The sequence below is a fragment of the Zalophus californianus genome, chromosome 10 (assembly GCF_009762305.2).
Source record: "Zalophus californianus isolate mZalCal1 chromosome 10, mZalCal1.pri.v2, whole genome shotgun sequence".
NCBI classification, from domain to species: Eukaryota; Metazoa; Chordata; class Mammalia; order Carnivora; family Otariidae; genus Zalophus; species Zalophus californianus.
In genome coordinates this window covers 76,603,962-76,630,768 of record NC_045604.1, presented here as the reverse complement: position 1 = coordinate 76,630,768, position 26,807 = coordinate 76,603,962, and the positions used below count along the sequence as shown (strand labels likewise).

Below are 26,807 nucleotides of genomic sequence, written 5' to 3'. Positions count from 1 at the left end.
AACCTGTTCAGCCATTGTCACTTAATTTTTGATTATAGTTTTTAAAACCACCATCTGTAGTTTAGGATTCTTGCATTTTCTCGCCAGTTTTTAAAATTATCCACAGATGTACTCGCACGCACAGATACTCGCACGCACACACCCACACACTTTAACCAGGGCCCTTTGGTACACCCGAGCGTGTCAGCAAGGTCACAGCTTAAACCCTGGAGTCACAGAGTATTATTATTGACCCTGACCTCGGCCAACAATAAACATCTCCTCTAGTGTTGGTCATGCTTGGTGGCGATCGTGTTTGTTCATGTCTTTGCATTACATTCAGAGGGAGATGGGGGGGTGGCTTCAACTGGCATTCTCTCTAGCTTCCTGTTACGATGGGGGGGGAGCATGCAGTGGGGGCTGCTAACTCTGAGAAAATGTACCTTTTTCCTCAGCAACCAGCACTGTAGACGAGGGAGAAAGAGCACTTAGGAGTTTAGAAGCCTGAGCTAGAACTTGCCCCAGTGTACATGCTTGTCTTTGCTTATGTGTATAACTGCAAAAAGAGGGGTTCCGACTGTTTGCATTTCTTGCTGACTCCACATGTGACCTAGTGTGTGTGTTATGGACCCACACTGGGAGCCAGTCCCATAGAATTCACGATTGTCTGTCAGTGCTGATCTCGGAAGGAGGAGGCAGGGCTGCCGTCGGTGGCGTTAAGCCGCTTCTCCAGTGCTGGGCTTGTGCGCTGGGGCGAGCAGAGCCCGTGACCGTGCTAAGAACTCCTGGCCCTGGTGCCCTTGGTGCCCGGGGGCCTGGCGGTGAGTTTCTCCCTTGGAGGGGTGCGTGGCTGTCATTCCTGCGTCAGGCTGGTGGGAAAAAGGTGATGGTGCACGGCAGTGCGGGGTCTCGCCGGCGTCTCGCCGAAACGCTCCACACACACTGCAGAAGTGAGGAGGTGTCCTGTGCGGTTTTCCCTCAACCTCCGACTGATCTTGTAGGTGGGATTCAAAGAAGCACACGGGCTATGTCGGTTTAAAGAATCAGGGAGCGACTTGTTACATGAACAGCCTGCTGCAGACTTTATTTTTCACAAATCAACTACGAAAGGTAAATGGATGGTATTTCTCTCCCTCAACCTTCCACCCACCCTCTTGCTCAAGTCCTCAGGGACAGGCAAAGTCCTGTCACCCGACTTTGCCGTGTCTCTCCCAGTACCACAGTGCTGTCTCCAGAGAGGGCCCCTCTTTTATGCGAATGCGTATCTTTATTCCTCAGTGTGTGGACACTTGTAAAGCTAACTTGGGGTGATCAAAAGTTGGCTGGCTAACAAACCTAACTTTATGGGGCTCTGTAGCCTCATAATAAAGTTTGTTTTTGTTTGTTTTTAATATGAAAGCCATTAGCAGCGACATTTGAAAGTTTTTATCAAAACTGAATTTTTGGAAAATCCCCTGGTGGTGAAGTCTAATTTTCACTTACAGGTAAACCTTAGGTTCATGAGAATATTAATAAAAACCACAGACACCCCTTGACTGTAACGTAGGATAGCTAGTCGTCTGTCCCTTTGGAATGCCGTGTGAACAGCATGGAGCAGTGCAGGCAACACAGACTCCTGGTTGTTGGGGGGCCGCTGGCTGGCCTGCTGGCTTTTTCCTGTTCCGGCGGCACGGTCCCTGCCCCGACAGGACGGTGTCGCGAGGACAGGCGGTTGTGGATCATCGCAGTGGCACTTAGGTCTTATCACAACTTCTGTTCACAAGTAACGTTAAGCTAAAAAGTGTGGCTCTAAGAGGTAGGAAATAAAAGTGGTTCTCTTTGGATGGTGAGCCGTGGGAAATTTTTTAAATTCGTTTTTGCTTTCCTGTGTTTTTTTTATGTTGCCTCTAAAGCCTTTCATGATTACTTTTTAAAAAAACTTCCTGACCTATTGTGGGGGTTAGTTAGAAGCCCTATCAACTACCTTGAGCCATTGTGGTGATACTAGAAATGATACTTTCACATAAAATTCCATTTTTATTTCTTAATCAATTATTTTAGGCTGTGTACATGATGCCAACAGAGGGTGATGATTCATCCAAAAGCGTCCCCTTAGCGTTACAAAGAGTGTTCTACGAATTACAGCACAGCGATAAGCCTGTAGGAACAAAAAAGCTAACGAAGTCCTTCGGGTATGTATCGGAAATCTGCCTTTCCCTTCTTCCTTCTGCAAGGAAGACTAGTGAGCATGTAGTGGGGGAATCGAGAGCAGAGTGTAGGCATTTAAGTACACCCGAGTGTTTTTATCACTGTATTTGGTTTGTCCTCTTTGGACGTAAAGGCTCTGTTTTAGAATTTTGCTTGAGACCTAATTTACCACGTAATGATGTCCTCTCACACACAGCAAGATGTTCAGAGCAGGACAAAGCTGTGGTGTGTCCTGATAAAATCCAGTGTGTCTTTTAACCAGGCGCCTCCCCCCCTCCAATAACCTCCTCAAAAATGAATTTTTTTTTTAAAGATTTATTTATTTATTTGACAGAGAGAGAGACATCGAGAGAGGGAACACAAGCAGGAGGGGGAGTGGGAGAGGGAGAAGCAGGCTTCCCGCTGAGCAGGAAGCCCCATGTAGGGCTCAATCCCAGGACCCTGGGATCATGACCTGCGCCGAAGGCAGAGGCTTAACGACTGAGCCACCCCAGCGTCCCTGCAGTTTACTTTTTTAAGTCTGAGTTGCTTAATATGCTGTTATTTGAAATGTGGAAGTTTAAATATAAATGTTCCTTTTCTCTTTCCAAGGTGGGAAACTTTAGATAGCTTCATGCAGCACGATGTTCAAGAGCTGTGTCGAGTGGTAAGTTCTACGCTGTAATTGTACACTCCTTAACATTGACTGCTGCAAAGCACTGTCAGAAGTGGTAACCAAGTCCAAGCTCAGACCTGCTTCACGCCATTGCGCCTTGTGCGGGACAGGACCAGGCCAGGAAGGAGAGGCAGCGTCTGTCTCATTTACGAGCCAGAAAGAATGAAAACAAAATTGCTGTTGGAGAGGGCAGTGTGAGGGGAAACTTGGATTTACATAGCAATAGGTAGTATGGTTTAAATTTGTTAAACTGGCACATCTGCCTGAGTTACTAATCCGAGAAACCGCAGATTGGCTTAAGTAGCTGTCCCGATCACCCTGCTTCGCTGTTAGAATCGTGACTTCCATTGTTACTCTGGAGTGTCCAGACTCCTCCTTGGCACAGAGTTTCTAATTGAGGCAGCCCTCTGTGCAGATGATTCTCCCCAAAACCATCTGTAGTCACTAGCAAATTCCCGTCCTTCCAGTTGTGACCAGAGACACACAGATACGCAGACACACACACAACATGAAATGGTGATTCAAGGTGATTGGCTGGGCAAGGTGTGTTTTCTTTTTTGCAGCACTAGCTGGATTGAATCCAGTTCATTAAATATCCATGGACAAACCAGTCAATCCTGTTGACAGGCTCAACCTCATTAATCTCTTGGTGTGGACCAATACGAGTTAAGTTTAGTGCTCAATTTACATGCTTTTCCACAGAGGTAAAATGAATATAAAAAATGCTTCTAAAGGCACTACAGATTACTAATTCATTCCAAAGGCTGTATAGAGGTTAATCTCAACTGTTGCATGTAGATATTTTTGTAAATATCCAAGCAAGGAAGAAGACTTTGTATGTTTTCATAATTGCATGCTAAAGGTCGTAATATTTATAGTCTAGAACTTCTTTGACCATTGAAATTTCCTAGTCAAGTTTCAAATTATTGTATGTTAATTGAGCATAACATTTTCTTAGAGTTGAAACTTTCTCTTCCAGTTGCTTGATAATGTGGAGAATAAGATGAAAGGCACGTGTGTGGAAGGCACCATACCTAAATTATTCAGAGGCAAAATGGTGGTATGTGCTTACCAGCTTTCAACAATGATTTTAAACGATTTACGAATGCTAGTATTTTGACAATTAATACTTAAGCCATCTTATTTTCCTTATTTGTAGTCCTATATCCAGTGTAAAGAAGTAGACTATCGATCTGATAGAAGAGAAGATTATTACGATATCCAGCTAAGTATAAAAGGAAAGAAAAATAGTAAGTCCTGTGTACATATTGGCACGACCTTTTGCTAATTTCTGTTTTGCGTTAATGCTTCATTTACCCAAGTGGTTTTCGTTGAAATACTGCACAGAGAACATTGCCCGAGTGACGAGTGTGTGGCTCACAGAGCACACAGAGGCTCGGCCCCCAACCCGGGTCAGGCCCCATGGCATTCACAGCACGGATATTGGCGCTTCCCGACCACGACCTCCCCTTCTCAAAGGAATCCACTGTTTGGGCCTTTAATCTCCCCTCCTAGGTTATTTTTGCATGTTTGAAATACTTATAGAGATGAAATCGTGTAGCTTACAGCGTCTGCTTTGCATTTCTTCTGTTCCACATCATAGCCACAAGTGGTGATCGTGTGATCATTTTCGCTGCTTTATAGTATTCCACATGGAGGGTAAACTGCAGGTGTTTTGAAACCATTCTTTCCTTGATGTTAGGGTTTTCAGTGTGGGGCTGTTGGGCTGAAGGCTCCTTGACCGTTCTCATGCCCGGCTTCGTTGCACGTTTGCATTCATGGTGAGCGGAATTGTTGGCTCCAGGGGTCTGCATACATTCAGTAGGTGAAGCCAGCAACTTTCTCAACTCAGTTTATCAAGTCTGGTCCCTCCAGCAATGAGTGAGAGCTGCCATTGAGCCACAGTCCCAGCAGAACTGTCAGCCGTCCAAATGAACATTTTGGTGGGAGTATGGTGCCATCTTGGTTTTAATACATGTTTCCTTGAAGGTCAACGACATTGTCACCCTGCCAAATGCTTACTGGTAGTTTGGGTATCTTCTTGAACTTCAGGAATGTATTTAATAGGGACTTACAGTCATCGTTGAGCAGTTCTGTCACCTGTGATTTATGGATCTGTGTCGGTGGTGGATTTACTTTTCATCACGGGCTCTGTTTTCCAGCTTTGCATCCTTATTGGATGCCTGCCTTGGTGATTTTTATACTGTTGGGTATGGGATGTTCTCATCCTTTGTTCTGGGGCACGTTGAAGTGACTTGGACATAGGGTGGTTCTTCGGAGGCTCGTTTTTACACTCTGTCAGGTGGGAGCTCAACAGTGTTAGGCTACTTGGGCCCACAGCTAAGGCAGCACCGTTCTGAGCCGCCTTCTTGGAGCTCCATGTGTGAGGGGGCTTTTCACCGTGGCTGGTGGGAGCAGAGACCGTTCGCAGGCCGGCATGAGCTCTGGGGACTGCTCTCTCGTCCTTTGGGCACTTCTTTCCCCGGCCCCAGAGAGTATCTTCCCTCTGTCAGGGAGACGCTGGGCTTTGTTTGTGTTTCTCTTCTGCACAGTGAGTGGGGACAGGTGAAGGGCTCCTTCCAGATCCTGGTTCTGTAGCGCTCATCATCCAGGGTGTGACCTTGTTGAGCACAGGACATCAAGTCCCGCATGGGTCATTCGGGCAGGAGCAGGGCAGGAGTGCTGCCGGACGCGCTCGGGATGCTTGCCCGGCGATCGGCTTTGTGGGGCTGCTCTGCGTGGGGCTCGCCTCTATTCGCTCTTGTTGAACGGCATTTCAGAATTTGAGTGAAATCAGCCAGTCATTCTCTGCTTTCTGTGTTAAGAACACCTGCCCTGAAGTCATAAGCTATTTTATCTCTCACTATTTTCTCTTTTGTCTTTATCCGTAATCCACCCGGAATGGTTTTTTGCGTGTGGTAGGACGTCAGGACTGATCCCCCACACGTGGGTCTCTGGTGAACCCGTCACATTCTCCCATTGCTCTGCACCTTTGTCAGCAGACGTTCCTATCCGTGTGGATTTGTTTTTAGCCTGTCTTCTGGTCCGCTAGTTGTCCTTGGGCGAATTCTCTGTCTTCCCCCACGCGCCCCAGCTCTGTAAGCTAATCACAGCGAGCATTGTGATTCTTCTGGACGCGCTGTGAAGGGAGCACTCCATCCCCATGAACGCATCTGACCCTGCACCTCGTCCTCTTGTATGTGAGTCAGAGCGTTTGAGTTCTCGCGTAACAACAGGAGCTTCCCGGCTCAGTCCCCGTGTTGTGGTCGATACTAGGCCCTTGTCCTGATTCATCTTACTTATGTCCCATCGTGTCCCTCTTACCCCCACGGTCCTGCTCTCTGCCTGCATCGTCTCAATTGTAGCTCTATGAAAAGTGGGTCAAAATGTGTACTTGAATGTTCCTTGATTTTGTTAAAAGTGAGTAAAACGTTTGACTCCACATGAACGCTTCTAACACCCTTATAGGAAACCATGTCGATGGGGTTCTTAGAGGTTCAGGGCTTCTGTTCTGGAGCTGTGGCGGGGTCGTGGCGGGTGTGGCGGGTCTCGGGCAGAGGCCGGGGGTCGTGGCGGGCGTGGCGGGTCTCGGGCACAGGCTGGGAGCCGCCACTCCGGGCTGCTCTTCCCTCCACTCTCCTCCCCAGCGTGCCGAAGTGTGTCGGGGCGGCTGCATTACCATCAGGGCTCTAGTGAAATCATCGGCTGACTTTTTTTCCTCTTTCTCTCTTTCAAGTATTTGAATCATTTGTGGACTACGTGGCTGTGGAACAACTAGACGGTGACAATAAATACGACGCTGGGGAGCACGGCTTGCAGGTAACGTGGGAGCTGTGTGCCGCCTTTCCCATCACTGTGTTTTCACGTCCTTTGCTTCAGTTGTGGACAGGAAAGTCACTTGTACCTTTTCATACGCTGTTCATATTTAGAGCTCAAAAGATTTTACTTCTTAGTGCGGACACTATATTTTGGGGCCTCCAATTGTGCCCCTGGTGGGGCTGAGCTGGGGGCGGGAGGTTGACGTGCAGCGTCTTGGGTAGACCCATCACCCAGCACACGGGAGACCCCGTCCCGCTGTAGGGAGGCGTGTTCTGCACGGCACCCATGACCCTGCTCCTCGCCTCACTGGTTTCCACTGGAGCTTTTCCTCAGCTTCTAGTTGCAGTAGAGGTTCTTTCTTTCTTGGACTTTGGGCTCATGGGTGGTTTGCACTTCGGCGTGTGTGTGTGTGTGTGTGTGTGTGTGTGTGTGTGTGTGTGTGTGTGTGTGTGTGTGTGTGTGTGTGTGATGGGGTTAGTTTTCTAAAGGATCTAAAGGATCATGAGTTGTAAAACGAGGAGTGCGTTTTCTTTTGCTTGTCCTGTGAATACACGGTGTCCCTGATTGTTTTCCCACAAAGCCCCGTGGGGACTCTAAGCTTCTGGCAGAGCACCAAGCATTGTGGACAAGTGACTGGTCAGTCTGTGGCTGGCTGGAGAGACATGGACTGCGGTATGTTCCTGGCTGCCGGTCAGGCAGATGTAAGTGGGTCAGTAGCATCCTTCACGGATGCAGCGTCCAGAGTCTGTGTTGGACTCATAACCTGGACACGTGGGCTCAGCCAGTTTATGATTTCCCACACCATCCTGTGTTTACGAAGCTGGCTACCTTAGAATTCATGGTGCTGGTGTGCCCACATTGCAGTGAGCCACAGATCTGCTCTTCTGCTTGGTCAGGCCACTCAGGATCCTGCATTGTGGATCAGAAAGTCACTTTGCAAGCATGTGCCTAGATGTGCTTAGGAAACACTTCAGTCAACTCACAAGAATTGCCCTTGTCCACACTGGATGGTTTGGGGTCTGGGTGAGCAGTATGTATTTTAGAATCATAGCCTCCGTGGACTGTGGTAGAGAAACAATTCTTTTATTGTTCTTTTAAGTTGTATCGAAACCATGCCGTTCCTTTGTATGGCAGGTTCCTTGGGTTTTCATTTTTCTTTCCAGAGATACTTTGTCGTCTTCGGCATGCTAATGCGACTGATCAGAGAGCCTTGTCTTGGGGCTTGTCACAGGCACAGTGCCTCGGCCGGACATACCCGGCCCCAGAAGGAAGGTCTGAATCAGAAGCTGAGCTGTGTTGAGAGCCCGGTGGTCTGGTAGTGGTGGGGTTGTGCAGAGGCTTATTTTCGTGAGGAAACCAGAGGCGGCTGAGGTGGGGCCAGGCATGTGGGAGCTGTGGAGTCGGGCCCCCCTCAGAGGAGGCCTTGTTGAGAAGCGGGGCGTGTCCCACTGCACCGAGGCTCTGTTGCTGATGTGAGGGTCTTGCTGTTATCGAGTGAGGACAGTGTTCAGAACTGGGTTGGACTGTAAGCGCTGAGTGTGTGCTGTGCATCGTGTGCTCTGAAGTGAATGTGCTCTGAGACCAGGGGCAGGAAGCTGCTGACCGGTCGCTGTCTCGCCCCGTGCCTGTGAGCAGCCACACTTGTTGCGGCCAGGTGTCTGTAAGCACGCCTGATCTCGCCTCCCTGCAGTCCCCGGCTTCTGCCTGTCCACTGCATGATTTTCTGTGTTTTTCCGTATTTCCTATCGTGTTTAATGACTGTATAACACACCAGCAAGTGATTAAGCCCTAATTTACTTAGCTGTTCCCCTGTTGTTGGGCATCAGAATATAATCCAGAGTAAATTGTTCACACACAAGCCCTTGCAGCGAACCTGAGAAAGAGCTAAGCAGAACATTTTATTTTTTAATTTTTTTAAAGATTTTATTTATTTATTTGACAGAGAGACACAGCAAGAGAGGGAACACAAGCAGGGGGAGTGGGAGAGGGAAAAGCAGGCTTCCCGCCGAGCAGGGAGCCCGATGCGGTGCTCCATCCCAGGACCCTGGGACCATGACCTGAGCCGAAGGCAGACGCCTAACGACTGAGCCACCCAGGCGCCCCTTACTTTATCTTTAATTGAAGCGTCGTTGATGTGTGCGGTATTATATTTGCTTCAGGTGTGCCGTGTAGTGGTGCGGCGCTCACATACATCATGAGATGCTCACCGCAGAGTTCGCATAGTGCTGCTGGCTCTGTCCCTACACGTACTTTGCATCTGTGACCTGTTTTGTAACTGGAAGTTTGTATCTCTTGATACCCCTCATCTGTTTCGCCCTTCCCCCACCCCTGCCCTACGACAACCACCAGTTCTCTGTTTGAACTTGGTTCTTTTCTTTTGTCTTTGTGTGTGTGTGTGTGTGTGTGTGTGTGTGTGTGTGTGTGTGTGTGTTTAAGATTTCATTTATCAGAGAGAGGGAGGGGGTGGAGAAGATGCAAGCTGCGGGAGAGGGAGAGGGAATTTCAAGCAGACTCTGCTCTGAGTTTGGAGCCCGACGGGGGCTTGATCTCACCTCTGAGATCATGACCTGAGTGAAACCAAGAGTCGGACGCTTAACCGACTGAGCCACCCATGAGCCTGTTTCTTAAACAATATTTTAAAAGCACCCCAGCTGGATACCTACCCTTCCTCTCCCACCAAATCTCTCCAACCGCTATTGCTGTCCTTGCTTCAAGGACTAAGGAGGGCTGAACTAAACTTGCATTTCTTTTTCAATGTTCAGGAAGCAGAGAAAGGTGTGAAATTCCTAACTTTGCCACCAGTGTTACATCTACAGCTGATGAGATTTATGTATGACCCTCAGACGGACCAAAATATCAAGATCAATGATAGGTAATTTATAGTGGGATGTTAAAGTTAAGATTGAATCATCGCCTGACTTCGGGGGTCAGTTTTAGTGCTTTGTTTAGTCTTTTTATATTTTCAGTCCATCTCTGATGTATTTAGGTCTCTCTCTCGCCTCACTGTCCCAAGAATATGGTTTTAAAGGGATAATTTCCCTTACGAGATTTCAGAGGCTGTTCCTCCCATTGCTCCCTCTTAGGGAGCCCCAGCCCCCTCCACACTGTGGCAGATGGAGGTCTGAGGGGAGAGGGCTTTCTGCTCCACCTGTTTTGCACTCGCTGGAATGCCGCTGTTACCTCAGGAGTGGAATTTGATGTTGCTGTATTTGTTTAAATACGATCCTCCAATATTTTGTAATCTCTCAGTTGGTATTCTAGAATGTGTTGGAATTTTCAGGAAGATGATGTAGATGTATGTGTGTGCCTTCTTCTAGGTGTTTTCCCCATTCTTAAAATGCCAGATAAAAAGAATGGTAGTAAATACTACTTTACCTGGTTTAGACTACAGAACTTTGGTACTGGTTAGTTTGGGCACAGGATAGACGTTGGTTAGTCACCCATCAAACTTGAGGGAGAACGGACCCAGTCAAGTTACTTGCCACCAGCCGGGTCTTTGCTCTTTCATTCTTGCCCATCGCTGTGGAATCTGTACGAAACCGTCTCCACCACACCTCACAGATTGGCATCCTGCAGACCAAGGCCAACCTGCTGGTGTGTTTTGTTGGGTCCCCACCTTGCTTTTGTTTCTGTTTTTATTGGCGTTAGTTGCCAACATTAAAAAACAACAACCCCCCCCCCAAAAAAAACCCCATGAGATTTTGTGTAAAAGCCCAGATTTCTGACATCCTTTAGGAATTCTGAACATTTGGCAGTGCAGCCAGGATTGCTGAGAGCGGACTGGGCTGGTGCCGGGGCGGCTGCCCCTTCAGACTCCGTGAGCTCACTCTCCAAGTCCTCGACAGCCCTCCTCTCAAGGCACTCCTGATTAATTTCGACCGTGTTGTTAAAATGTTTATGGACCCAGTCATTTAAAAGCAAATCAAGTTCAGGATGTCTTTAGCAATCGTGGGGTGTAGGGGATCCTTGCTTACATGTCTTCACTGATCAGATCCGATTTCCCGTGTTTCTCAAACGTACAGTATATGCTTTGTTCTAAGTTGTGGACAGCCAGAATTATTCGTTAATAACATTTAGAATTATCCACATCCTAGAAGAATCACGGTGTACATCTATCACAAGACTGGCTGTTGTGTAACATTCTGAACTTGAAATTCGGTGAAGCATTATCTCAGTGCATTTAGAGCATTTTTCTCCTATGTAGCTTCAAATTTTTTACTGCTGTCTGAATAATTAACTTGTTCTAATGAATGGGAGCTGCCTCCGAAGTGTTCATGGGGCCTCCCAAGTCACATTGATACTTGCCTTTCCAAATAAAGATGAGCCAATAAATTAGAACGTCTAGCAATAAATAAATAAAGGTAAACTATTTCACCTGTGAATGAAACCTGGATTTCTTTAAAAATGTTTTTTAATAGGTTTGAATTCCCAGAACAGTTACCACTCGATGAATTTTTGCAAAAAACAGATCCTAAGGACCCTGCAAATTATATTCTTCATGCAGTCCTGGTTCACAGTGGAGATAATCATGGTGGACATTATGTGGTTTATCTGAACCCCAAAGGGGATGGCAAAGTAAGTGCTGGGCAGGGGTGGAGTCGGATGTGATGGTGTCTAGGGCATTCACCCTGGCACTCAGCTTCCCCTTAGCCCGGTCCTGCCCGATGGCCTGGATAATGAAAGATTGCCCCCTGGGCTCTGATTTATTTCTGTGCTCTCATGCATTAATTGCTGATACTTTAAAGGTGAATAGGAAATTAGTGATTATACTGTATTATGCCTCTCTTTATTAGTATTGAGCGTTGAACCTTGATCCGTTCGTTATGTAAATTGAGGCACCTACTTCCCACTTAAGAATACCAGCAGAATAATCATCCATGGCCGGGCCCGGGCTGGGGAGGCAGTGCTCATGGCGCGTCATTGGGCAGGCCTGGTTGTCCGCGGTGTGTGACCCTCCGTCTGCCCCAGGTTTGCGTGGATCTGCTCTCTTGTAGTCGTCCCCAGGGGATGAGGGTCTCCTCGGGCTCTGTGTCCAGGACTATAGGGCCAGTGAGGAACAGAGCAGAGGCTGAGCCCACCTCGCTCGAGCTGAGATTTGGTGGAGGGACCCACATAGCGCCAGACCACAATGAACCTTTCACTGTAAGATTTAGTACCGTTGAAAGTGACTCGATCCACAATGAAGAGATTGGAATATAAGTATAATGTACAAATCTGACTTTTTAAAGTCAGACCCTCACTTGCTGTGAGACTGTGTCATGAGATAGGATCAAATGTCCCTATTTAATTTTATAACTATACCATAAAACTTCGATTTTACTAGCAGCAGAGGTGTGCTCTGTATGTTTTCTCAAATCTGTAAAGAGTTGTACTGTTGGTGAATTGAATGTAAATTGAAGCGGGCTGTTGGAGTGTAAGAATTGCCAACAGATGCACCTTCACAGCCCGCCCTCCCACCCCCATACCCCGAATGCGGGCCAGAGTCGGCCAAGGTGCCCAGGAGCTTGGGGAGAGGCCGGCTTACCTGACACAGTGCCCGGGGCCGGCACATCCTCAGATGACTTATTTTAGGAGAACACTGCCCCTGTGTGTGCTTTATCTCTGCCACGTCTCCTTGCTTTCCTTGTCAGTGGTGTAAATTTGACGACGACGTGGTGTCCAGGTGCACGAAGGAGGAGGCCATCGAGCACAACTACGGGGGCCATGATGACGACCTGTCCGTGCGGCACTGCACCAACGCGTACATGCTGGTCTACATCAGGGAGTCCAAGCTCAGTGAGTCGCGCCACAGGCCTGAGTCCCCGTTCCCAGGGTGCTGCCCAGCTCTACCACCTGTCCCCACGCGGCCGCACGCTCGGCTTGCGCAGCCCTGGTCCCCGCACCCCCAGGCCAGCTGGACAGGGGACTCGCGGTCCTGAGCAATTTCACTCAAATAAGATTGCTGTGTTGACAACCACATGGCATTGGGACCTTCTGAGGAGGGGAGCAGAGAACCTGCACACAGGTGAGAGAGAAGGCATGTTTGTTGTGCAGGTGAGGTTTTACAAGCGGTCACCGACCACGACATCCCTCAGCAGTTGGTAGAGCGACTCCAGGAGGAGAAAAGGATCGAGGCCCAGAAGCGGAAGGAGCGGCAGGAAGCCCACCTCTACATGCAAGTGCAGGTCAGCCTTGCTTCTGCGGCGTCGCTGCCCCCATGGTGGGGGCCGCTCAGGGGAAGGGCCCCCCAGACTGAGCCACGCTCTCTCAGCGTGGGCATGGAGGAGCTCAGAGCGGGAAGGGCCCCTGGAGTGGGGCATGGGAGGGTGAGCTTGCGGTGGGAGGTGGCGCTCCAGGCCACGGAGAGGCGTCGCCAGTGATGGGGAAGGAGGGAGAGCTGGACGGGGAGGTGAACTTCCAGAAGGTTTAGGTTTATGGTTTGGCTGCTCTATTGGGAAGTGGGTGCTGCTTTCAGCAGGTTGGTTGCCTGGGAAGAGGTGCTAGCTTGGCGTCCTGGCTGGGCCCGGGCGGTATCCAGAACCTGCCATGCAGCAGGCTTCCAGCTCGCCCTCCAGGGAGGGGGCGGGGGTGTGTGGCGGTGCAGGTGTTTGTACTTTTTTTTTTTTTTTTTTAAGATTTTATTTATTTCCGAGAGAGAGCACAAGCAGGGAGGGCAGGGAGCGCAGGGCTCGATCCCAGGACCCTGAGAGCATGACTTGAGCTGAAGGCAGACGCCTAACCGACTGAGCCACCCTGGCATCCGTGTTTGTACTTTCTAACTAAACACCCGATTTCGTCCTTTGTCATCTTGATACTTTTCTCTTTGGGTCCCTGGAAGAAGGGTCACTGAAGCCAGAGACTAGCTCTTTTTAGCTTGTTACTGTTGAAACTTTGTTTTGCTTGGAGTGGTCTCACAGCATCTGTGCCTCCGTTGGATGCATGGAATTAAAGTATGAGCTGTTGTGTGTTTTCTTGTGTATTTTCAGATAGTTGCAGAGGACCAGTTTTGTGGCCACCAAGGAAATGATATGTATGATGAAGAAAAAGTGAAATACACTGTGTTCAAAGTATTGAAAAACTCCTCTCTGGCTGAATTTGTCCAGAACCTCTCTCAGACCATGGTGAGTGCCGGCCCTTCTGGGGATGGTTGTTTTCATCTCCAGGTTCTGTCTGCTTTCCTCACAAACTGGACGAGCTAGGATCGGGCATTCGAGCCCAGGCATCCTGGGAACCCTGGAAGCCGGGGGTGGGGTGGGGTGGTGGGCTCGGCTCTCTCGTCCATGTCAGCAGGGAGAGCTCAAACTATCATTTTGTTTCTTCTTATCCTAGAATCATTTACAGTCATACGGAATTAAAGTATGAGCTGATTTTTTTTTTCTTTTTAAGATTTTATTTATTTATTTGACAGAGAGGCAGCGAGAGAGGGAACACAAGCAGGGGTGTGGGAGAGGGAGAAGCAGGCTTCCCGCGGAGCAGAGAGCCCGATGCGGGGCTCGATCCCAGGACCCTGGGATCATGACCTGAGCTGAAGGCAGATGCTTAACGACTGAGCCACCCAGGTGCCCCTGATTTTGTTTTAATTAATTTAGTGATAATTTTTTTCAGGGATTTCCACAAGATCAGATTCGATTATGGCCCATGCAGGCGAGGAGCAACGGAACCAAACGGCCAGCAATGTTGGATAACGAGGCGGACGGCAACAAGACGGTGAGGGCACGTGAGGGTGGCGGGCGCCGCGCACCTCGGTCAGAGTCGCTTTGCGCCGCTGTTGCTTGTCTGCCTCTGGCCCGCTGAATGGTGGGCAGCCGTGCTCTTCACTCTCACTTAGCCCTGGAAATATCCTAACAGCAGCATCTCTTTTGGAAATAGATGATTGAGCTGAGTGATAATGAAAACCCGTGGACGATATTCCTGGAAACCGTTGATCCGGAGCTGGCTGCCAGTGGAGCCACGTTACCCAAGTTTGACAAAGATCGTAAGTACCCCCGGAGCAGCAGAGCCGGGGCCCGGGACCAGTGTCTAGTCACACGTGGGATTAGGCATGCTTCCCTTGCCAGGAGGTCCGGTTTCAGAAATGCCCCTGAACCCCTTCCTGTGTTCAGGCTTCTTGGCGAAGCTGGCTGGGCCTGACTGGCTGCCAGTGGCGAGCAGGCCGCGGCCGTGCTGAGTCTGCGTGGTTTGCCGCGTGCCTCACAGGGGCCGCCACGGGGCAGGGCTGCAGACCGTCCCTGCCCAGGGCCGGGTAGTAAGTATTTCATGCCTGTGGGCCGTTGCGGCCTCTTCCGCCAGAAAGCGGGTGCAGAAACTCGGCAACGAACAGGTTGGCCATCTTCTGGCACAACTCTGCCAAAACAGGTGGGTCAGAGCCTGCTGACGCTCGCTCTAAAATGGTCAGTTGTCATTGCTGCAAAGACACACGATAGTAGCATTTTCTCATGGCAACAGTCAGCTAGCTGGTTAGTACCTAACCTTGAAAATAAGATGCCTAATAAGTTCACTGCCCTCGGTCCCATCCTCCCTGCCTCGGATTACTGTTTCCCGGGGGCCCGACGTGCAGAATGATGCTATACTCCTAGGGTCAGTCAGCGTTATGATGAACCTCACCTGACACGGTGGCTTTTGGGTGCCAGACGCTGTCACTTGGTTGCCTACTATTAATATTTTTAGGACATTGTCCCAAGTGTTAAGATCCTAACAAAACCTGTTTGTTAACCTTGTAGATGATGTCATGCTATTTTTGAAGATGTATGACCCCAAGACACGGAGCTTGAATTACTGTGGGCACATCTACACACCAATATCCTGTAAAATACGTAAGTCCTACTGTCCTCACCATCGGAGTTGGTTTTGCTAAAGTCTCGGTCCATTACAGCTCTGGATTCTTTGTTTTTCTCGAACGCAGGTGACTTGCTCCCGGTTATGTGTGACAGAGCAGGATTTATCCAAGATACTAGTCTTATCCTCTATGAGGTTTGGATGTCTTGTTTTTCTGTAATCAGTGTATCGTTTGTGGTTTGGGGAGGGCTTTTCTTGTTTGTTTTGCTAGCCCTGACTCGTTGTTGTGTGCAGTCTGCAGCTAAGTGGTGGAGGCCCCGGGTGGTGTTGAGTAGAGGGTCACGTTTGTAGATGTCTGATTTTTCCTCACTCGGGCTCGGTGATCATTACGTCTCTGTGGACAGTAACGTTCCCATTAGCATTCTCACTAGAAATGTAGGGCACAGAGAACAGAATTCTCAGGGAGAACACCTGCGGTGTCTGGTCATATTAAACGTTAGGCGGTAACCATTCATCTCTCTTACTGTAGGAAGTTAAACCGAATTTAACAGAGAGAATCCAGGATTACGACGTGTCTCTTGATAAAGCCCTTGATGAACTAATGGACGGTGACATTATAGTCTTCCAGAAGTAAGTACCTTTTGAAGGACTGTATCACTTTGTACTAAGAGCGAGTTTCCTCATAAGCCCCAGAAGCAGAAACAAAACCGTGTCAAGACCCTGAGTTAGATTTTGTTTGAAGTAGCTGAGAACGTTGACAGAAGTCGGCCTCTCCCGGTTGGGGGATCGTGGGCAGTGGACCTTTTGCTCATGTAACGAGTGGTCTCATTTTCTAAGAATCCGTGATGAGCACGGCAGCTCTCAGTGGGGTGGCAGAGGTCTTTCCAACAGTAGCAGGATGGTTTTCCTTTCCCTCAGCATGAGCGTCCCTGGCACGCACCTGCATAGGCAGTTCGTTTAGGGCCCGTCGGACCAGCAGGTCTGCCGTCTTAGCCACTTCGTCAGCAAGCAGCCTTGCCTGGGCTCTTGCAGAAGCCACCTGGCCGTGGCGGGCTCGAGCACCGGTGATGGGGTCCCCAAGAGCGGGGGTTGGCAGACTTGTGTTTGGAGGACCAGGTAGTAAATACTTGCTGCCTTAGCAGGAAGGTGGTCGCCTGCCAGCTTGGGGTCAGAGAGTGGGCTCTGCCGTGAGGCCCGTCATGCTGAGTCTTTAATGGGAGGACATGGTTTCGTGCCCTTGTCAGGAGGTGAAGCAGGGGGCGGTTCACACTAGCACATGGGAGGCTCCGAGCACAGCTCCTCTGTGTGGTGGCCTTTCCTTAACTGTCCTGGCTACGGACTCTCTGGGACAGACTCCTGGCATCCACACTGTTAGTCCGTGTCACTGTGGGTTCAGAGGTGATGCCTTTTTTTTTTTTTTTTTTTTAAATAACCATTACCCCTGGCCTGGACTTCGATTCAGTCTGCAATCTCTTTCTTTCTCCCCCCGCAGGGATGACCCTGAAAATGATAACAGTGAATTACCCACTGCAAAAGAATATTTCCGAGACCTCTACCACCGTGTTGATGTCATTTTCTGTGATAAAACAATCCCTAATGATCCTGGATTTGTGGTTACATTATCAAACCGAATGAATTATTTTCAGGTATTTGACAGGTGGTCCTTCCCCTTCAGATTCTATACCAGAGAGACCAAGTTCTTCTTAAAAAGGAAGGACTGAAGAGAGAGAGGCTGCTGGGTTTGGTTCTGGAGGAAGGTGACGGCCCCATTGTCTGAATGGTTCTTGAGGGGATTGGTGTTGGCGCTGCCCCCTCCCACCCCTACCCCATCCACCCGGGCATGATTTGGTTTCAGAGATGATAGTTTTTACGGCAGTTTTGCTTCAATTACAACTTGCCATTGGAAAATAAACCTGTAGACTTCACCGTTAAAAGCGAGAAACCCTTGGGGCACCTGGCTGGCTGGGTGGAAGGAGTGTGCGGCTGTTGATCTCAGGGTTGTGAGTTGGAGCCCCACATTGTGTTTAGAGTTTGCTTAAATAATCTTTAAAAGGAAAGGTGGGGTACCTGGGTGGCTCAGTCGGTTAGGCATCTGTCTCTCGATCTCAGCTCAGGTCTTAATCTCGGGGTCGTGTGTTCAGGCTACTTAAAAGGCAAAAAACCCTTTAACAGGTGATTTCACCGACGTGCTGCCCCCATGGAGCATACACTGGGGAGTATAGTTTGTTCTCAGTCGGTGGTGGGTTTTTAGGCCATGTAAATTCAGGCTATTCATTTCACATTTCTTTAAGAACGTTAGGTAAATAGTTAATGGTAAAGTTTATAAGCAAATTTCAGTTCACTCCCCAACATGGGCCTTTTCTGACTTTGGGTCCCTTCCCTCCTCCCAGGTTGCAAAGACAGTGGCCCAGAGGCTCAACACTGACCCCATGTTGCTCCAGTTTTTCAAGTCTCAAGGGTAAGGTGCTCCCTGGCCCCTTGCTGTCTGGTCTGTACTGCATGCCCTCCATAATTGATCTCGACATCGTGGAACTAATTCCAGTAATAGCTGGCTGCACCGTCTGACAGTCCACCGCTTAGTTTCCGATGCAGAGTCGTCACCACACACATCCTGCCCACACTGCTCCCAGATGTCCGCGTAGTTGGCAGCCTGCCTCATCTAGAGCCGGACTTGTTTAGATAACATCACCAACACCTCTCCCTCGCATCCAGCTGGGCCCACCCCGGCCAAGCCCGCGTGTGCCCTGTCCCCGTTGCCGAGAGCGCATGTGGGACCGCCGGGGGGACTAAGGGCTCGGGCAGCAGGGGTATGGAGGGAAGGCCTGTGCCAGGCCCACGGTTTGAAGCTAGGCGTACGGGCAGTGGTTTGCATTTATGCTAACTCACTGATACTTGTTTTAGGCAAATAAGTCATTTGTTTATATGCTGTTTTCTCGTGCAGTTATAGGGACGGCCCAGGTAACCCTCTTAGACATAATTATGAAGGGACTTTAAGAGATCTCCTACAGTTCTTCAAGCCTAGACAACCTAAGAAACTTTACTATCAGCAGGTATGAGTCCGAATTCATGTAACCGTGGGTCATGAGGTTTGGGTTTTGTGGAGACGTATCTGATAGTCTCTCTTTTCTCAATAGCTTAAGATGAAAATCACAGACTTTGAAAACAGACGAAGTTTTAAGTGTATTTGGTTAAACAGCCAGTTTAGGGAAGAGGTACGTGCTTTTTAATGATACGAATTTTTATTTTCATTGGTGTGTGTTTAGTGTTTGTCTAGCTCTTGAAAACTAAAACAACGAAATAAAGGTGTTAGAGGCCCTCTGTCCCCCTCTTGCCACCACCACTGCTTCTGAACCATTTCTACCTCTGCCTGGCCCTCTGGTCTCTAGCAGCGAGCCTGAGGGCGGGGTGGGTGCTGCCTGCCCACTTGAGGTGGGCATAGATAAGTCTTTCCCTGCTTGCACCCTAGTGTTTCGCGTTTGTAGCTCTGGCGGTTTTTAAGGAAAATGCTTGCCATGTGTCATAAACATGCTCATCTGGGTGGAATTGACAGGCTGACCTCCTCCAGTCCAGCCCTGGTTGTTGTCTCGGCTGACACTGTCCTGTTTTCACTTTGCTGAGAGAGCCGGCTAGGAGCTGGCCTGCTGTGGGAGAGTTTGCCGAGAAGCTGTCCTGTAAACGGCAACCTTTTGGCATCAAATTGGCATTTCTTAAACTCCCCTGCAGGCCTGGGCTGGGGCCGGGGCCGGGGGTCCAAGTTCACGCATCAGGGGCCCTCAGACTGGGGGCGTTGGTGATGTGGTGGGGAGCTAGGGACAACTGAAAATCCCTTGCAGTTTCTTCCTCTCTTCCAGCATCAAGGATGTGCTTGAGCAGAGACCCCTTACATTTTCTTTCATCTTGTCATTTCCTAGGAAATCACACTATATCCCGATAAGCATGGGTGTGTCCGGGACCTGCTGGAAGAATGTAAAAAGGCTGTTGAGCTTGGGGAGAAGGCGTCAGGGAAACTTAGGCAAGTATTTACTGCAGCTGGGGGTGGCCCGCGCCCTGCGGCCGTGTTCCCGGGACCGGTGCAGCAGAGTGGCAGACCGGCTCTCCGCCCGGCTTTTGTGGCGGTTTATAAGTATTTCACAATTGAGCCATGTTTTCTTTCTTCCTTCCCTGTCTCCTGTTATTAAGCTGTAGAAAGTTGAGATTCGGGTAGAAAAATCACCCACAGTAAAGAGAGGACTCAAATGGAGCATCAGCTGAAACAGGGCAGAAATCCAGGTTGCTCTTGGTTGCAGTGGAGAAATCCAGGTGCTTCTGATCCATGGGGCGGATATTCCGGCTGCAGACAGAAGCCCCAGACTTGACGGGCAGTGTTTGTTTCAGAGTTGGGCCTTCTCATGCCGGTGCCCTGCTGCCCGCTCACAGGACAAAACAAGCCTTGGGGCTCTTCGCTTCCCGGAATGCGTGCTCTGTGGTATCAATAAAAGAATGAGATCCTTATTCTCTAAAGAGGGCAGGAGAAAAACACCACAGGTCCTGCCCAGCTGGGAACCATCGTGGGCACGATGTACACAGTTCCTGGAGACTTGGTTTCCCCTCCATCCCTGTGCCCACACGGGGCCGCATGGCCTCGGGCTGCCGGGGCTGCCGACCGGGCCTCTGTTCCTCCCCAAGGATGCCCTCTTTGGGCCTTTCAGCTCTCTGAAGAGGAAGAAAATAAGCAAATGTAGATAGCTTTATAATAAAGAATTTCTTTTTAGGAAGCTACTTACCCGTCCTTTTTTCTCACATGAATTGATGTAGTTCATTTCCCCCCTTGTTTTGTGCAGGCTGCTAGAAATCGTAAGCTACAAGATTATTGGTGTGCACCAAGAAGATGAACTGTTAGAATGCTTATCTCCGGCAACGAGTAGAACATTTCGAATAGAGGTAACGGGCCCTCCCTTGTGGGCGCCCTGGCCTGTGGGATGGCCACCCGCCTCCCTTCTCAGATAGCCCTGACTTGCGGACACGGCCTAAGCGTTGTGTAGGGTACCAGTAGATGTGATCCCTGCGGTTAATTTTACTCTTACGCATTTTGAGGAATTAATACTTTATTGAAATCTTCCTCTGCAAGCACATCAGGTGTGTCGGGTTGAGTGGCATGAGGCCCGTTGACAGTGCTGCTTGGCCTTGCCTGCCGTCTGTCACACAGCGTGCCGGCCCGCTCTGCTGAAACCCGCTTGCGCTCCCCTGCCGCAGCGTCCTTCTTGGTCTGGGCCTGACTGTGGAGGTCCCCATGTACGTAGGATCGCAGAGGACTTGTTCTCAGGAGTGAATTCTAAGTATGGGCCACCAAACCAGTCTGGTTAGAAGCTGTGGCTCCCTGTTGATTGAGGAGCAGCTGAAATTTCCAGTTACTAGACTAGTATATCGTTTGGACTCCAGAAACCCAGAGTTTCCTGTAAAAATGCAGATACCTTCCAACTCGGAGCTCTCCTCATTCTAACAAGACCCAAACCTGGCGTCACCCACAGTGACGCCACGTTGGAGCATCGAGTCAGAAGCAAATGCGGAGGTTGTTTGCATAGACTGTTGCTCAGCTCTGTGTGTCTCCTGTCCCCAGGAAATACCTTTGGACCAGGTGGACATAGACAAGGAGAATGAGATGCTCGTCACCGTGGCGCACTTCCACAAAGAGGTGTTCGGGACGTTCGGGATTCCATTTTTGCTGAGGATACACCAGGTGAGGGTGTTTGGTAAATAGGTCGAGTATTCTCCGTCTCAGTGCTTTGGGATTTGTGCTGCTGAATCTGGGCTCCTCGGGCTGATGATGAGCTTTGGTGGTGTACACGCGGGCCACGAGGGGCCACTGCCACGGAGGGGCGCACACAGATGAGCGTGCACACACGTGTCCTTTACCGTTCGTAGGGCGAGCATTTCAGAGAAGTCATGAAACGGATTCAGAGTCTGCTAGACATCCAGGAAAAGGAGTTTGAGAAGGTACGCACGTCTTGGGCACTTGTGAGGGATGTCTGGCAGCACCCCGAAACCTTGGCTCAGGAAGCAGCCAAGACTTTGGCCAGAGGTGTGTGTTTGCTCGTGCCCAGAGTTCACGGAGGAGGGGCCCTTCTGTCTTTCAGTTTAAATTTGCCATTGTGATGATGGGCCGACACCAGTACATAAACGAGGATGAGTATGAAGTGAACTTGAAAGACTTTGAGCCCCAGCCTGGTAAGCGCCCTCCCGCGGCCCGAGAAGTGGGCGGCCCGCCCCGGGTTCCAGTGGCGTCTGTGAAGCAGGGAGGAACAGTGCGTGACCAGGGTTGAAACGTTGGTGGTCTGGTCCATGAGGGTGGGCGGTGCTTGGCTCCGAGTCCCAGCTTCCCCGGGAGCCACACCTCGGGTCGGCCACTGGCCCTGGGCTTCTAGGACTTGCTCTCCGTCCAGTCTCAGCCGTGTCTCTCTCTCCACCAGGTAACATGTCTCATCCTCGGCCTTGGCTAGGGCTCGACCACTTCAACAAAGCCCCAAAGAGGAGTCGCTACACTTACCTGGAAAAGGCCATTAAAATCCATAACTGACTTCCTTACCCAGTGTGTGCAAGGCGAGGGGCCGTGCGTGGGTGTGTGCCCCTTTTTAACAGCCTAGAACTTTGGTACACGTGCACTCTATCCGAAGTCTTCAGCAAGGGGATTTGCTGCTGATGTTAATTTTATTTTGTTGAGGCTGTTCAGTTTGGCTTCTCTGTATCTATTGACTGCCCTTTTTGAGCAAAATGAAGGTGTTTTTATAAAGCTTGGATGCCGATGAGAGTTATTTTATGGTAACCACAGTGCAAGGCGACGGCCAGCATCGCGGGGGAGAAGAGGTGAGGGCCGCGAGGCTCTGGCGAGAGGCCTCTGGTCTGTTCCCAGCCAGCAGAGGCCGCCTGGCCGCCTTCCTAGGGTCGCGGTCACCAGCCCCGCAGCTGGTCTTGCGTGTAGGCTCGTTTGACGTATTTCCCTCTCAGTTCTACTTGCCATGACCTTTTGTGCATCTGTAAAGGCAAAACAGAGAAACTCACAACCTAATAAATAGTGCTCTTTCCTTCACTGCGTGTACTGTCCCCCTTCCTCGGTCCTCCTCCCGCTGCCTGGGTCTCAGTAAACGTGTCTCACTCTGCCAGTCACCACCATTCCGCAACCCGCTCGCAACGTGGAGGCACTGAATACGAATACGGGCCCGCCAGGCGGTTTGGGGTCTTCTTATTCAATTGAAAACACTGTCCAGTACAGTTAAGGTGTACTCTGCTGCCTCTCGTCAGACCTAACGATCTCACCCCACTCAAACAAGCAGGTGAAGCAGTTACCAGTAGAATTTCCTCGAAACGGAACAGACAGAAGGAGAAAAGGAGAGCCTTTTAGCAAAGAGGGCATGCTCACTAGTGGTCAGTAAGCTGTTGACTTTGTAAAAAAGTTAAAAAAAAAAAAAAAAGAAATGAAATTGTATATTTAATGAATGAACATGTAAAATTCGCCACTGGGAGGAGGTGACTTTGTTGGGTGCATCTAAGTGACTCTCACTGATGTTGATATTCATTGTGTGTAGTTTTATTTCAGTCCCAGCCTTGTTTCCTTTTATTTTGGAGCTAATGCCGGCTGCGTGTCTAGTTTTGAGTGCAGTAAAATAGAATCAGCAGATCACACTTATTTTTCATCCTTTTCCAGGATTTTTGTTTGTTTCTGTAGCAGCAATGTACACCAACTCTTCCTGTATATTGCCTTTTTGCTGGAAAATGTTGTATGTTGAATAAAATTTTCTATAAAAACTAAAAATCGGTGAGTGACGTGGAGGTCGAGGGAGGTCTGTGTCCCCTCTACTGGTCATGTTGCTCAGGACGGTCCTGGTTTCCTGGGGGTTTTGGGATTTGGCTTCTTCCTAGTTGCGTTTCAGCTCAAGCAAGAGGAGGTTTTCCAGGAGGAAGCCGGGCACGCAGGAGGGGGCTGGAAATACGGGAACAGTGGCAGGTGCTGCCCAGGGCAGCCGTGTGCGTCTTGCTGCCCAGGCCCACTGTGCCACCCCAGCGTGGGTTCCTGGCTCTGGGCTGGTCTCTGCTGTGGAAGGACGTCGTTTCCAGGTTTCCATGGCCCCGCGTTGCCTTCGCTCCCCAAGAGCTGCCTCCCGGGGCGTGTGGGCGGCACGTTGCAGGGGTGCCCTCCGTGCCCGAGCCTTTCTGCTGTAGAAGGAGGACGTGTGGGCAGGCCAGAGAGGATCGTTTTCTGCGTGTTTGACTTTGGGCATTAACGCGGTCGCTCTCGTGTTTTCGCTTTGGCTGTGGGTCGGTTCTCGCCGGGTAGCTGGCACAGCGTTCTCCCTCAAGTTACCAAGTGACTGTACGGAAGCCTGATGGTGTGGACATGTTCTGCGTGTACTTCTTCATTCCGTCCCAGCTGTGGGGTCGAGCGTCTGAATTCGTAGAACATTTCTTGGGGCACGGGGTGGAACTGCCTTTAGCTTGTTCTGAACCCTGAGGACGTTCCCGTCTGTTGGTGACCATCACAGTCCCCAGACGGAGTCCCTTGGGAAGCATGTGGTAACAGGACTGTGACCTGCACGTGCGCGCCGTGGGTGGAGAAAAGGCGGGAAGTGCTTTCCCGTGGGGGCAGTGGGGGTATCTTTGGAACGTGTTGCTGGCCTTTCTCGGAACTCCAAGGCCGCGGTCTCGGGGACCACCACTTCCCGCAGGAAGGGGCGCATGTTGCTGCGGTGGTGAACGGCGGGGTCTGTGTGTGTGCCGCTGGGAGGTGCGGCTTTGGCGCTGAACAAAGCACCAGGGTGAGGCGCCCCGACCCCAGGCGGGCGATCGGTGCCTGAAGGTGGGAAGTGGGGGACAGACGGTGGCGTCTCAGGACCGTGTCTTCCCAGGCAGTCTTCAGCCAGGGCTTTCCCGCCACCCGGGGACGGAGACCCGTGAGGACGTTGCCTAAGTGCTCGGTGGGAATGCACCGTGCGGGCGGGGCAGATGCTGGCTGCGGGGGACCTGTGCGCAGCTCCCGGGTGGCTCCGTTTGGCCCCGCTGCTTGTCTGGGGGACGCCACCCGCTGTACGGCACGCGGGGGACCCTGGGTTCCAGCAGAACTTGATCAAACCGGGCAAAAGTGGTCAGAGGTCACTGACCCTGACGTGGGGGGCGGGGTGCTGGCTGGAGCGGTGGGTGGTTGGCCCACGCCAGAGAGGCTGCCCGAGAACGCCTGTGGCGCCAGGCCTGGCCCCTCAACGGACACCCCGGGCGACCGTGTCAGATGTTGTGGAGCACCTTGTGCCCCTGTGAAGTCCCGTTGGGGGGCCCCAGCCTCTCCCTGCATCTTGCCGTGTCCGTGCGAGCTCCGCGCTGTGGAGGAGCCCCTCTGCCTGCCCGCCCATGTGGGGGGGGCTCTGTCCACGCGCCCCAGAGCACCGGCCGCAGCGGGTATGCCAGCTGAGCTCCTCGGGTGTTGCCCAAGGGGCTGAGAATGGTTTTAATTTAACTTAAATCGCCACAAGTGGCTAACCTCTACCAGGCTGGAAAAGGCCATTCTTTGTATTTTTAGATTTTATTTGACAGAGCGAGAGCACAAGCAGGGGGAGCAGGAGAGGGAGAGGCAGACTCCCCGCTGAGCAGGGGCGCGATCCCAGGACCCCGGGATCATGACGTGAGCTGAAGGCAGACGCTTAACTGAGCCACCCAGGCGTCCCTGGAAAAGGCCGTTCTAACCAGACTTTGCCCATGTTCTGGGTTGTTCCAGCAGTTAGCTGACTTGGAGCCTCAACTTAAGACCTAAAAGACTAGTGGGTTTGCCTGACCTTTTCATGAAAGCAGAGCCTTCCGGAGCTTTCGTGTACTGGATGGGAGCGAAGTTAAATAACACGAAGCTTCCCGAGGTCCTTTGCCTTGCTAGTGGGGAACGGGAGCCTGTGCAGACTCACCCTTCCCCACCTTTCTTTTGGAGGGAGGCTTTGAAGCCAGGCCTGTGGGGGATTTTCAGAGGGCTCAGAGCAAAACTGCAGGGAGAGTCCCTACACATCTGCCCTCCGAACCGCCAGTGGTTGGATCCAGGAGCGGGCATGCAGGTGTTCACACCATGATCTGTCCTGAGTTGATACAGACTCGAGGATGGGATAAAATGGGGCACCTGCGTGGCTCAGTTGGTTAAGCGTCTGCCTTCAGCTCACGTCATGATCCCGGGGTCCTGGGATCGAGCCCCGCATCGGGCTCCCTGCTCGGCGGGGAGTGTGCCGCTCCCTCTGCCCCCACTGCTTGTGTGTGCTCTCTCTCATAAGTAAACGTGTAAAAGAAAAATGTGTTAAAATGTTGGGAGGGGAAAGTACACTCAGAGCCCCTGAGGCGCCTACCCATCCCTTTCCTCACCAGTGAAGAGCCGGTCCCTTCAGGCTCCTTTCTGCAAAGTCACCCACGGGGGTGGGGGTCGGAGGGGAGGACAGGCAGCAGAGACGGGCTTCAGCGCCCACAGGCCCTCACCGTCCTCACCTCTGCGCACACCGCACGGCTCAGCCTGGGTGCCCACAGCTCCCCGCGGCGGCTCGGCTTGCGTGAGCGCCCCTGCACGTGGCGGGGCCCCCCTGCCGACAGAGGCTCATTGGCCCCTTAGGCCACCTGCCCCGGCCGGCAGCACCCATGCACGGGGGGGGGGGACACACTCTCCCCTCTCCCCCCTCTCTGGGCTTGGGCCATGCTTGGGGGAGAGAGTAGCTAAGACGGCTGTGTCGGCCGTCCCTGTAACAGTCGTCGCTGTGGAGCAGGTCGTGCTGCTGCTTCCGGGCAGCCCCACGTGACCAGGTTGTGCCACTTGGCTGGGCTCTGGGCCTCCCACCCCCCGGGTGCTCCCAGCCGGCCACCCAGGGTGGAAGGAGCGGGACTGTTCCCGTTGGCCGGTGAGGAGGGCTTGCAGGATCCCAAGGCGGGGGCTCCCTCAGGGAAAGGTGCGCACGGGAGGAGGCGGCCGTGACCCCCAGCCGGATTCTAGTGAGGTCTCGGGGCAGGACCACCGAGGCCCCCCTCAGGGTGGGGCCCCACGTCAAGGCAGTGAGGAGGCCCTGGGATCACGGGCACGGTAGGGGGTGGTGGGGCCAAGCCCCACGGACCCCAATTAGCCCAGCCGTTGCTGGAGGACGGGGTCTGTGCAGGTGGACCTTGAGAGGTTTTAAAAAGTCGAAGTCCGGATTTCCATTTTGAATCTCCTGATTAAGTCCTCGAATGACATTTTCTTACACTGGGCAGTCTGAGTCAGAAAGGCCCAGGGACTGACTGATGGGCTCACGGCTGGGTGTTGGCCAGAGCTGTGCAGGACCTCGGGGGCCCATGGCCTCAGAAGAAGGGTAGGGTGACAGCTGAACCAGGCCAGGGAGGGACCCTGAACCCCGGCACCCTGGGGCATCGTGAGCAACGCGGTGTGCCCCGTGGC

The 26,807-nt window shown here is 51.3% G+C and overlaps 1 protein-coding gene across 3 annotated transcripts in view; it reads left to right on the top strand.

Annotated features, from left to right (window-relative positions):
* Window positions 1-22,163, top strand: part of USP7 (ubiquitin specific peptidase 7) — a 63,040-nt gene extending 40,877 nt beyond the window's left edge. For all 3 annotated transcript variants that reach the window (XM_027610416.2, XM_027610417.2, XM_027610419.2), the window contains 26 exons: window positions 981-1,089; window positions 2,020-2,150; window positions 2,758-2,812; window positions 3,801-3,881; window positions 3,981-4,071; window positions 6,558-6,640; window positions 9,403-9,512; window positions 11,059-11,215; window positions 12,271-12,415; window positions 12,674-12,804; window positions 13,606-13,740; window positions 14,225-14,326; window positions 14,489-14,594; window positions 15,340-15,432; window positions 15,522-15,589; window positions 15,924-16,024; window positions 16,887-17,040; window positions 17,785-17,852; window positions 18,336-18,444; window positions 18,529-18,606; window positions 19,306-19,406; window positions 20,215-20,314; window positions 20,991-21,110; window positions 21,296-21,367; window positions 21,508-21,598; window positions 21,841-22,163. In XM_027610416.2, coding sequence (XP_027466217.1) covers window positions 981-1,089; window positions 2,020-2,150; window positions 2,758-2,812; window positions 3,801-3,881; window positions 3,981-4,071; window positions 6,558-6,640; window positions 9,403-9,512; window positions 11,059-11,215; window positions 12,271-12,415; window positions 12,674-12,804; window positions 13,606-13,740; window positions 14,225-14,326; window positions 14,489-14,594; window positions 15,340-15,432; window positions 15,522-15,589; window positions 15,924-16,024; window positions 16,887-17,040; window positions 17,785-17,852; window positions 18,336-18,444; window positions 18,529-18,606; window positions 19,306-19,406; window positions 20,215-20,314; window positions 20,991-21,110; window positions 21,296-21,367; window positions 21,508-21,598; window positions 21,841-21,947 — 2,698 coding nt within the window. In that variant the 3' untranslated portion in view covers window positions 21,948-22,163. The remainder of the gene's footprint in view (window positions 1-980; window positions 1,090-2,019; window positions 2,151-2,757; window positions 2,813-3,800; window positions 3,882-3,980; window positions 4,072-6,557; window positions 6,641-9,402; window positions 9,513-11,058; window positions 11,216-12,270; window positions 12,416-12,673; window positions 12,805-13,605; window positions 13,741-14,224; window positions 14,327-14,488; window positions 14,595-15,339; window positions 15,433-15,521; window positions 15,590-15,923; window positions 16,025-16,886; window positions 17,041-17,784; window positions 17,853-18,335; window positions 18,445-18,528; window positions 18,607-19,305; window positions 19,407-20,214; window positions 20,315-20,990; window positions 21,111-21,295; window positions 21,368-21,507; window positions 21,599-21,840) is intronic.
* The last annotated feature ends 4,644 nt before the right edge of the window (window positions 22,164-26,807 follow it).